The 12722-nt window shown below is 35.9% G+C and overlaps 1 protein-coding gene and 1 non-coding gene across 2 annotated transcripts; one reads left to right on the top strand and one right to left on the bottom strand.

Moving 5' to 3' along the window:
* Positions 1 to 183: 183 nt before the first annotated feature.
* On the bottom strand, positions 184 to 11982 carry LOC131796601 (RNA-binding protein Musashi homolog 2-like). The gene is made up of 13 exons (XM_059114201.2): positions 11832 to 11982; positions 11639 to 11679; positions 11383 to 11464; positions 10500 to 10587; positions 9901 to 9966; positions 9391 to 9483; positions 8220 to 8280; positions 6546 to 6628; positions 3819 to 3942; positions 2187 to 2318; positions 1625 to 1705; positions 1228 to 1413; positions 184 to 766 (listed from the first exon to the last, which is right to left on the bottom strand). The coding sequence occupies exons 1-13, from the start codon at positions 11864 to 11866 to the stop codon at positions 573 to 575; spliced, it is 1266 nt and encodes a 421-aa protein (XP_058970184.2). The 5' UTR covers positions 11867 to 11982; the 3' UTR covers positions 184 to 572.
* On the top strand, positions 2894 to 2966 carry Trnat-ggu (transfer RNA threonine (anticodon GGU)). Its single transcript has one exon. It is a non-coding gene; the product is annotated as a tRNA-Thr (tRNA).
* Positions 11983 to 12722: the final 740 nt, after the last annotated feature.

Genomic DNA, 12722 nt, shown 5'->3' with positions numbered 1-12722 from the left:
TATCGAGGTAAAAGGAAGTGATGGTTCAGTTCAAAGTTGATTCCATATTAATCCACTGTAACTATGATAAACGACCACACAACCCAGTGAGTCTTGCTTGCTCCAGGCGTTCAGTTAGTAAATACAAAGTGTGAAAATAAACAGTGCCGTAGCAGTGGAACAGAAGAATGGCAAGACAAAACGTGATTGCACTAAGCAGTTAAAATACATTTTATTCTAAAACGAGTCTGCGCAGGTAATAAGATTTATTTCCAAGGCTACAATCTGCCAATTACACTATTAAAGTAAATAAAAGTACAGCCAACCAACTGCACTTCTAACTTCTATTTCCAGCTTCACCGAAGAGAAGCTGGGCTTATGGCGTCGATGTATCTGAAAAAGCAAAACGAAGAAAAAACATCTTTCGCAATTTACAGTGGTAATGGAGCTACAAACTATTGTCCTTCCGTTTTCTCTGAACATAATGCGTGCCATGAAAAGAAAAACGTAGATTTTCCAGAATAGTGGCAACGAGGTAACGAAGATTTCTGATACAAGATCCGCACTTTCACCGTCACGTGCGTTCTACTGTTTTATCGGCCGTACGGATGAAATCCACGTGATGGAGCAGTCCCCCTTCCAAACGTTTCCCCGTATGCCGGGGCTGCAGCCCCGGTGTAACCAGTGGGCTCAGCAGAGCCATAGGCTGCAAAGTTGCTTTCAGTGGAGTATGAAGTCCGTGTTGGGCCGTACTGTAAATCTTGCTGTTGCTGGTAGTTACCAAGGCCTAAATATAAAACAACAGCTGTGAGTTTAGGGAAGTGTACATAAATTATCTCTACACGAGTTTAAAAATGAGGATGAATTATTAATCAAATGTTATCGCTCTGCTATGGACAACTTGGTATTCCTCCACAAAATGGAAGTAACTACAGCATTAACCTCTGCACAAACAATGAATAACCTGAGGTGACTATATAACATCAAGCCGTTGATGAAATTTTGAACAATTTTGCAGTAATTTTTGAGGGACATACGGTGGCACAGGGAGTTAGCAATTATCTCCACTCGAGCTTACAACTCCTTTCTACTGGGGAAAGTCCACCACCAGGGCATCAGGATTTAATGGTGGGAGACAGGTTGTTTCTGCATACATCAAAACTTTTTTAATGACCGAGATTGAGGTCACCCACCATAGTATCCATCGACCCTTCCTACTACTCCTTAGCTACAAGGTTAGTCACCTACCATACGCAGAGTAGTCTGGTGCTACTGAACTGTCAACATGAGGGGCTCCAGCTGCTGCCCCAGGCTGCCCAGCTTGGGATACTTGCATCCTGCTATAGTCAGGGTACCCTCCTGGTGCCCCTGCTCCTGATGCTGATGCTTGTTGGGTGGCAACACCGGCTGCACCACCATATCCAGTTCCATAACCTGGAGACAACAAAACAAACGACGGAAAAGCTGTAGCGAGTCAAACTCATTTACAACTAACACAAAAAAGGGGAAAAGAACGTAGGCTACATCCCTACCCCTCCACCCCTGTTTTACACCAGATCATTCCAGCCTATGATACCGATGAAACTTGTCGAGTCACTGTCTATTCTGTTAGATATTCAAAACAGCAAGGTGATATAATCTCTACCTGCAGCAGAACCTCGACCATAAATAGCAGCTGCCGCAGCATTAGGATCATATGCTGTTGGTACACCAGCTGCTGTTGTACCTATCGCAAACCAAAACAATTCCATAAGATACCAAATCGCTTTGAAGAATACACTATTACTATGACTGACCCTATTCCACTAACTGAAACTTCTGTATTTCCCTGGGAGTACTAGAATTGCAAGGAAAGTTGTGACACATTTCTCGCAGGCATGGGACACAGAGAGAAAGTTCAAGAAGGGATTCAAACCTCAGTCTCTAATTTTGCAGTCTGTTATACCAGCTGAACTTGAGCAACCGCTGACGGGCTCACAATGAGCTATAATGTCAGCCATACAATTTTTTTTCCTTGCAGCCTTGAACTCACGTATTATCAAGATGTTGAGCTATCAAACCTTATTGTAGCGTTAAAATAATCGTTTGCTGGAGTGGATACACATCAGTAAATAGAGTCAACCAAAAAGTAACAAGGATGGTTTGGAACGGAGACAACTGACTAAGATTGAAGTTTTAAGGATGACTGATGACTGGCTGGAACTTACCATATCCATATGCAGGAGATGGGCCTGGTGCCCCAGCAAAACCAGAGGTAGCAGCTCCTGCACCAGGACCCATGGCACCATAAGAAGGAAAACCACGCCCCATCCCTATTGGATGTTGCATGCCATATGGACCTGCAAAAAACCAAACCCAAAACAAACACTTGTAACTTCATGTATTTTAACAAAATTTTCACAACTTAAAAATATGAACTTATCAAAGCTGTAGCTGCGAGGCCATACTAAACCTACTGACCGCAAATTTATCTTGCCTATACTTAATGTGCCTTACAATACAGTAAAATTGAGAAATGAAATGTGTTTCATTAAAAATTGAAGTAAAGAAAAAAATCAACAACAACAGCAAGAAACAAGAAAGATGTGTATCTGACTGTAAATATATGACAATCATATGTGTAAACTGTGGTTGAGAAAATGAATATGGAAGTGAACCTTGCAGTTATGAACACTACTTAGCAATGAAAATAAGGCCTGAAAGAAATTCAGGCTTCTACAGGATTTGAACCAATGACCTCTGCAATACCCGTGCAACACTCTACCAACTGAGCTACCAAGCCAACTGGGAGCTGGTCATTATGTTGGTAACATAATCATATGCGATTTTCATATATGATTTTCATATATCTACAGTAATTTATTCACCACTTCTAAGGTTTATTTGGAACCAACATAATGACCAGCTCCCAGTTGGCTTGTTAGCTCAGTTGGTAGAGCACTGCACTGGTACTGCAGAGGTCATGGGTTCAAATCCCATACAATCCTGAATTTTTCCACGCCTCATTTTCACTACCACTTAAGTTGTGTTGTAACTGCGAGGATCGCTTCCATATTTGAGACATGAATCTGTTACTCTGCTAATCTGGTTTGAAAATTCTTTCATCTTGGAGAGACTTGCTTTTATCATTATGCCTGTATATACTAATAGTTAGACCAGTTAGTTAGAACAACAAAAATATTAAGATGAATATGAAAGCAATCTTCACTTTCTCCAGTAATGAACTTGAGCAACAGTGCAAATAAAGCCTTAAAAAAATTCAGGCCTGTATGGGATTTGAACCCATGACCTTTGTGATACCGGTGAAGTACTCTACCAGTGATGAATAAATAATTGTGAATATATGAAATTATATATGTGAACTGCAGATAAAGATGTGAGTATGAAAGCGATCTTTGCCACTACTTGAACTTCTGTGAAAAAAAAATATGATTTTCATATATTCATGGTTATTTATTCATTATTTCATGGGTTCATTTGGAACCAACTAGTGACCAGCTCCCAATTGGCTTGTTAGCTCAGTTGGTAGAGCACTACACCAGTGTCACAGAGGTCATGGGTTCAAATCCTGTACAGGCCTGAACTTTTTTTCAGGCCTTATTTTCACTACTCCTCAAGTAGTAATCATTACTGCGAAGATTGCTTTCCTATTCATGTCTCTACCTGTAGTTCACATATTAGATTTTCATACAGTCACAGTTATTTAAAAATATTAATTTGATGGTGCATTCTGACTGTTCAGGTGAGATTATTCTAGAGAATTGTTGTAAATAGTAGTGACTGGCATTTTGACAACCTAGGTGGAGTCATCATCAGAGTTGACTTGTGTAAACTGATACCTGTTTGTGCATATGCGGCTGCGCCATATCCAGGATGACCCCCATGTTGCTGTTGATAGCCACCCATACCCTGCATAGCTCCCATTGCCTTGGAATCACGCTTCTCTGCTCTCTTCACCTCCACCTGAAATGAACAAAAATCAATGACATTATAACAAAGTTATAAACCTTGGAGAATCACAGTTGGTTCCAGTTAGTTACACTGAGTGACCACTTTCTGGCTATTGTTACTAGGATCAGTTAAACAAAACTGACCAATCTAATTACAGGAAATATCCAATGAATTTAATCAGTTTTTTTTCCGATTTTTTAGCTTGCTTTGGCCCTAAGACCAATTTAAATTTTGCTGGAATTGTTTATTTCCTATAATGTGATTGTTTGCCTTTTTTTAAGTGATCCAATTAAAAACAGCAGCACTAATATAAAATATTTCCAAAGTTAAAAACATATTCTATTGTTGATAATGTTATTCATAACTCAGCCAAGGAAATAATACTACATGGTTACATGTCCTGATTATGTAAAAATGTTAAAAGGATTATGTTTTAGTCTCTAATGATCAATAGTCGAATTTGAAAGTATTGATCCAAATGCCAAAACTAACTGCTGTCTAACTAAGAAAACCAAACCTTCATTTTCAGTGAATATAAGAAAAAGATGAAGTTTTTAATCCAAGGGAGTGGTCAAACTCTTTTGTGACAGCTAGAAAAAGTGACCACAGACAAAAAAAACTTGTTCATCAACTTAGTTGAGTATAAAGTCTGCAGGAGTCGAGAAGGATCTCAACCATAGTTGCTTTGATCAGCCTCATGTTTCACCAGTCAGTGGAAGAAGAAGAAGACTTAAGAAAGCACCAGAAGTAGCAATATACATGAGGGTGATTACTTAAAGATGGCCATGGCCCAGAACATCAGCCATAAAAGGTGTAATAAACTGTACACTTGATAAGAGTAATAAATCAAATGATATGCAATGACTCCATAATTATTTCATGTATTTGATTAATTTGACTCATCTTGTGAACCTTAGAGTAAAGGAGAGTATTTATCTGAATGTGCAAAATGCACACATTTTTGTTCACAACTTAACAGCAAAAACAAAAAAATCTACAAAAGCCCTCCAAGTAACTGGAAGAAAATAAATGTTTGTATTTGGATTACATAACCTTATTTCAAAAGAATATTATGCAAGACAAATGAGTTTTGGGAAATTTGTTACTAGAAATTCATTTATCCACAGGTAATGTTGAGACAAAACTATTGCGATTATTTTACCATAACTAACAAAATAGTTTGAGAGAATGAAGAAATGAAGAGAAGGACAAGGACTCAGTGGAAACAAATTAATGACTGATAAGTAGTTTAAAATTTACAAAAACATTTTTCAATGGTAAGTAATAACTTTTCTTCTAAAAATAATTGCAGTTGCAAAATAATGTATGTCAAAATTCACATCTGGATTATTGCAGTTGGACTGCATTGTTCTGCATATGAAGCTTACTGATAAAAAGAAAAAATAAAGTAACAAATATTTATGGAATTTTTTTGCCTTTCTAGAGCATACTCAAGGACAATGTTGCAGAAAATATTCATAAATATGCAAAATCCAAATAAATAACACAGTCTGCATAATCACTTGGGCAAGAAAGTCTTAAAAAAGTGTTGATGTGTACTGTTTTATGCCCAATCTACCAGCATAAAAATCTATTTAACTTTGTCCTATCAGTCTCTGTCACACTGATTTGATTCTTAATATACTTTCTAAGTCAAGTAGTTTAAAGAAGGAGAGTTAACAAATAAGAACATAAGATTCCAATTAAATCAGCAAGATAAACTTTACACACTTAGAAATAGCTAAGAATTGAGACTTCTTGCAGTTGACACATTATGGAAAGTTACATTTTCATTCACAAAGACCTTTGATAAAACTGGAAAGTACAAATAATTTGTAAAAATTGCATATGGAAAATGGTCTGTTCACTTATTCAGCACAGCTTACTCTGTGGCTTGTGGCAGTATAGTAATCTGTCAAGAAAATTAAAAAGTTGTCTCCAATGGCAACTTCTTGTCAATCACCACAAGTGAATCCAGGTCTTCAAAAATTTATGAGAAAAAGCCCTTACACAAAAGAATTATCTCTGAAAGATGCTCCAGTTTGCATTGCATTGTGTAGAGCATAGGATAGCTTTACTTCATAAAACAGTTACTGTACTATTTAATAACAATAAGTATTGTTCTTTATAATATTCAGAGATGAAGCAACATGAACATAGAAAATAGTGATTTGTTGACCTGCTAACCATTGTTGAAAGCTCTGTAGGGCCGTTAAGACATGCTTTGGTGGACATTTCTATTGAGGATGGTTTAAATGAGAGTGACTGCAAGTATCCTCTATGGCTACTGTAGACAGGTAGCCATTGATAAAGTGTAAACTGAATGCATAAGTAAGGAATCATGAGCCATTAAAATTATCTTTCGTGAAATTTGTCAAGATCAAATTTAAAAGAACATCTGTCTCCCTGAACATGTACATGTAGTTGCAGAAGAACTCATCGCCAGCAAAAGTCACTCATTCCCTAGACCTCTCCTTCCACCATTTCTAAGACTCAATCACCACTTACAACACTTAAACAATGAGTATCTCCTTGGACCAAAGAAGAGGATAGGCCCCCCTACCCCCCCAAAAAACACAATAGTATATATTTAAGTAACTAAACAATAACTACACCGTTTTTCCATTGATTTGGTGATAATGAATATTGGCAGTCTTCTCAACTGGTAGGCTTGAATCAAACGTTACAAAACCAAAGCCTAATATAGTATAATATAATAACATCATAAAATAGGTTAATCCTGAATAGTACAGACAGTGACAACTTCACACAGCAAAAAACAAACAAACAAACATGCATGTAACAAAACACAGTTATCAAAATTCTCCTGATCATGCAGACTGCAATGACAGTGACAAATACACTGTGAGTACAGCTGCAGGCCACTTGGGATATAAATGGATCTACTGCTGCTGCACGTCTATCACAGATGTCAAGTTGAGCTGATCAAACATCTCTTGCGAATGAACTTCCATCATAAAAACAATGGCAACTTTAACTTTAAACATCACATTCACAAAAATGACAGTAACATGTACACAAAAAAAACTAATCACTGGTAACTGAGGATGAACACAGTGTACAATCTGGTACAGGGCCATGATAACACTAGATTTCCCCAGTATTTTTTGTAGTTAAGTACTTTATAAACCTGATTATAATAATTTAACCTATCAATAATTAAATTATTTTCATCATAGTGCCAAATTAATAAATGATGCTATAAAATTTCTATCACTTATCACAAATCCAAGTTTAAATATTCTAAGTAAAGTAGTTCTCCCTTAAGAGTAAAAAGATTACTAGCAAATTTTATGTCCTTAATTATTTGTAGCCTAGAGAAAAAATCCTATGATAGGTTTCATTTGGAACCTGCCTCCATAATTAGGATCAATAAAATAGCAAATTATTCATTTGTAAAGGTATAGAATAACAGAAATAAATTTAAACTCTTGTGGTATCTGACCCTGTCAAACACACACTTATTACAATACACCACTTAACAAAGCTACCTACAGCACTAACAAGTAAATATAGATTGAAATATATAGTTGTACCTAAAGTAGAAATAATTAAATAAATAACATTAGTATATGAAGTGAACTCAATCTAGAAGTGCTTGATTGTAACAGCACTACATCAGCACATCAGCATTACAGAGCTTTAACTCCCCATAAGTTCCTTTAAAATATTCAAGCATACTCTAGGCATTGCAACAAGTACATGAGTAAAGCCAATTGAGCTGATGTACTGTATGAGATATGTAAAATTATAACTTTGGTACTTGGGAAGTCTCAATGACAGGCATTTGCATAAAAAACATACTGCCAGAAGAAATCCAGAAGCTCAATACATACAACTGTACTTGAAGAACCATTTTTTTTTAGGTTCAAATATTGGTGGAATGTGACAACTTTGGCCATTGGAATCGCAAGCACGAGTTTGGAATATATTTGGGTCAGTGCAATACAGTGCAATCTGTTCACAGTTTGGGACAGAGCTTCAACTGAAACAATTTCATTGTGAACAATACATAATTAATTTCAGAGCATATAAAATTCAGGATCAAAAAGACATTTTGGATGTAAGTTCAATAAGCACAAACTGACAGTCACATACAGTAGTGTTTGTTTTTCTGGCTATAGACATAGGGGTTAAATTTGTTTTGCCAAGTATACCAGGATTGAAAAAAAGCACTGAACTATGGTAAAGGAGCTGGCACATTCCCCCATTATTTTCTTCTTCAAACAGAGATATGTAGTAGAAAGCAGAACTTAACAAAAAATTACCTCTCATCCTCTTTGTACCATCAGGCTGATTGTGTTCATACATCAAATTTACATGTATTACCTTGAAAGAAATGAAGATGTAGCAATAATATTTTTAAAATTCTACCAAAACTATGTATTCTACAAAAGATTAGCAATACTGAAGTTGATTCTATCAGAGTATATCAGAGTACCAAGGACTGAACTTTTCATTGGGTTGTGTATTCTTCTCATCCAACAGAAGTTCCTGAAAAGAACTGTTGTTGGTGATAATGACTGGACACCCTAAAATTAGTATACATATTCTACATACTGTTCTTCATACATTTCTAAAGGTGCTGACAAGGAGAATTTCTTTAACAATCACGAGCTTCTTTGGTATTTGATAATTTCTTAAATTATGTGTGTGGCCTTAACGTGTGACTCAGGGGTATTATTATAAGGAAAAATCAGATGTTAAACACTCTTAGGAGTCAAAGGGTTAATGGAAGTCATCATCACAATTAACAACAGCTAGTTAACTGTAGGAGCAGAATTGAATCTAAGAAATTATTGAGTTCATAAATCTGTACCCTCAAATCCACAACCAAGTAAGAAATAACATTTTTAACAGACCTGAGAACTGTATTCAAGGGTTACTTTGCTTTTTGCCTTGTTTGACACCCTGAGCACCAAGGACTTGTGACAGAGCAACACTTATCAAGGCAAATGATTTCCTTCTTCTTTAGTACATTACCCTTTGGGAAACTCCTCTTAGTTCATTCTGGGTTAGTATTGTTACAAGCAGTTGGGGCAAAGGCAGGAAAGCTTTCATATTCTTCTTATCATACTCTCTAATTTAACCCATTATACCCTAACATTAGAATGAACAATCTCCACACTGCTCTCTTCACATTTCCTATGGTAATGACCAGGAGAGCTTCTTTAATGGCCATCATTTCCTTCATTCTCAAGCCTTAAATGCTAGATTCAGCAAGGGTACTTTGCAGAGAAATTAGCTGCTGGTTACTCTTAGGATTTAAAGGGTTAAGAAAATTCAGAGGGAGTCTCTTCATCTTATTTCAATTGAATTTGTTTGGAGAGAAGCAACAAGAAAATACTTGTTGATATTGTATTGACATTGTAAGGAGAAATTCTGTTTGGTCACTCATGAGAGTTAAAGGGTTAATTTCACAAGTATACAATCATGTACCTTGCCATAAGCAGAAAAATAGTTGCTGAGGTCTTCTTCTGTGGTTCCATTGGCAATTCCACCGACAAAGATCTTCATTTCATTATTGTCTCTCTGAGAGGAAAGCAATAATTATTACTGATAAATTTATGAGAATTAAAGATTTCAGATGTATGTCAGAGAATCTTGTAAGAAAATCTCATTGAAATCAAGGGGGAGAAAAGGAATATTTGGTTTTCTGATAGACCCTAGATAAACTAATAACATGAAAAGAAATATGAATTCTAACTAAGTTAATGAAATATTTATCTAGACAAAATGTAATTTTTTCAGAAATGTTTTGACAGGAAATGAATTTTTTAAAGATATTCAGTAATTAAATTATATTATTTTATAAGTTATATTGATTATCATCCTTCAAGGATGAAATAAAATACTTCATGAACATCAAGCTTTAGTAGAGAAACAAGTTCATTGTGAACTAAACTAAAATGGATTGAACCTCTATCAAGGAAATTAAATTTAACCTACACTTGGTTGAACTGAGACTGATCCTGCCTGCCCAGGACCACGAGGAACTGCTTGCTTAGGATCAATCTGGAAAAAAAAAAAGCAAACAAAACAAAAAACAAAACAATCAATGTTAAAATGAAGGGATACCTTCAGTTATACACTAAAAAACAAAACAAAAAAAAAAACAAATAAAAAACATGAAAATATATAGTACAGGGTTTTGGAACCTTATATCTGCTTTCAAATCACACCATTTCATTTTTTCAGAAACAACATCTAAACCGATCCAATTACTGAACAAGCTATGTTTCACTACCGAACAGACAATAAATTTGAGCTACTGCACTGTAGTGTAATTTAAAAATGTGTTTCACTGGACAATCTTATGGAGGAATATGAACAGTTTTGAAAGAAAATAAACCCTCATGTACAGTCTGCCTATCACTGAATGATATTTCTCAATTATTCAATCTCATTGCTAGTGAGAGGTGTTACCTATAAGTATAAGAAGTACCTAGAAGATAAAACTCCAAGTGACCCATGGTCAACTCATATCCTACAAACCACTTTCCCTAAATTTTACACCAAATTCTAGTCAGTTAACAACACTGCCTTACTGGTTTCTTGTCCACAACATGTGATCCGGGATGGTTGAGAACCTTCTGTACTGAGTTTGGATCTTGAAATGTCACAAATCCAAAGCCCCTTTTTATGAGAAAACACAATACACATGAAACACCAAACACCATCAAAAATACTTTGTAAATCCTCAATTTAGCACCTGAGGCACTTATTTCACAATTAGTTAACAACATGGGGTATTCTTTAGGGAAAGAGGAGGGGAACACTTAATCAAGGGGAATATTACCCACATTTTTCCTAGATGTGATTTTTTTTCTAAACATCAAATCAGCATGTCAACAACACTATTAACTATTTACTGAGAAACAGCTTATCTAGAGTAATATTTAATAGTACTTGTCTAGTACTACTTGTACCATTTTTTCTATTTTAATGCTTTCACAAACTAAAAAAATGTATGGCATGCACACATATAGGACTGAAAACATCTGTAAAAGCAGGGGCAAGGTGTCCTAATGGGAGAATTAAGATTATTGGTATTTCAGTAACTGAATGGATCCACAAACAACAAAAAGCTAACACAACAACTTAAACAGGTTGTTTTTCACCTAACTTGTTGTATCTATAACAGTATGTTTCTGCTCTGTCTTTTGCAATTTCAAAATATCTTAATCGCAAACTCTGAAAAAACATTACTACTGTATTTCCTGAGTTTTAATCATTCAAAACAATATATAAAAAAACTACATCTGGATTAGAAAAAAAAAACATGCAATTCAAACAGGACAACGACGGTGATGTCCAGTTTTGTTACTTTCTGGTGAACAGAATATATTTTCACCCCCAATAGGAGTAGATTGAATAAATAACAACACACCAACACATGGAGGCTGCAATAGGACTAATAACTGACAGTACCTTGGTTTTTTTGTGACGGTGTCTCTCATTACAACAACATCTGTCACTTCGCCAAACGATGAAAAATAACTCTTCAGTGATTCTGCGTAAATAAAAGTGTTAAGTACCTGTTTAGAAAAGTGTAAATATCATATTAATTGAATTTCAACGAGGTTCATAAAATAAAACTTCTCCAACATATAGATCAAACAAAATCATGTAGGACTCGGTCAAATTGACGCTTAGCGACTGATTGATTGCTACAATAATCGAATACCTTGTGTCGTCTCGTGTGATAATCCACCAACGAAGATTTTCCTTTAAGAAAAGGAAAACACTATGAGATTACAACTAAATCTAAAATATCGAGATCCAACGTGGTACATATGCTTTAATATATACACGCCAAACTGAGAACCTCCATCCAGGGCATGAGTGTTTCCCAAACAAAGTAATTAAAAAAAACCTACCCAATGTCGTCTCCTAATGTACTTCCTCTAACCATTTTGCAGAAAACGTCGGTTTTAAAACTCTTGCCAAGAAATATTTCCTTGTCTGTAAATATGGTGCTCCCTACAAAGATACAGCGGTAACAAGACTGTCCCGGATGTAACGAGTATATTTCGCCGCAAGGTCTCTTGGGAGCCTTATCAAGAACAAGATCCCCAGCAACTCATTCGAAACTGAATGAATTGACGATACAGGTTTGAACTAATTCTAGGTGTCGAAGTGTCATCCTTGTGGATATATTCAACCCCAAAAGAGGTGGGGAAGCGGGGTTATCAGTTGCCGGTACCCAGACCTTCCACAGCTAAGCGAAACATCTCAGTTACACGCTAGAATCTGGGTACCAGATTAGTGAGTTTGACTGTAATCAGGGGAAATGGGGTGAGATGGAGTGGGATAGTGTTCCGTGGAACGCCTTTCAACCCAGTCACTGGTGAAGAAAAGTTTTTCGGAGTGCGTTATTTTTTTTTATGTCGACCTCATCCAGACACGTTTAGCATATAAAAATTTCGATCCATAGAATTGATAAATGAATGAATAATGATAGACAGAAAGTTTTCAACAACCCACACTTCTGTCTAAGGTTGAGGCTCCCATCTAAATGAAACTTTCTGGTTCAGGAAGATGCCCTGTTCAACGACCAATCGTGTTCGTTGTCTAGTAATTATAATTAAAAAATCAAATTACGAAAAAGTGTCAAAACTCCGTAGAAAATATGTATTAAACTTGTGAAATGAACCACAACGTTTGGCTAAAATAAAAACTCAGAACCTTCCTAAAATTCATAATCAAAGGGATGACAAATTTACGCGAACGAAAGCTCAGAAACAACGAGCATAGCTCCATAAAACAAG

The sequence above is a fragment of the Pocillopora verrucosa genome, chromosome 3, assembly GCF_036669915.1.
Source record: "Pocillopora verrucosa isolate sample1 chromosome 3, ASM3666991v2, whole genome shotgun sequence".
NCBI lineage: Eukaryota > Metazoa > Cnidaria > Anthozoa > Scleractinia > Pocilloporidae > Pocillopora > Pocillopora verrucosa.
Note: the sequence above shows the minus strand (reverse complement) of the source record. Positions and strands in the feature narration are given on the sequence as shown.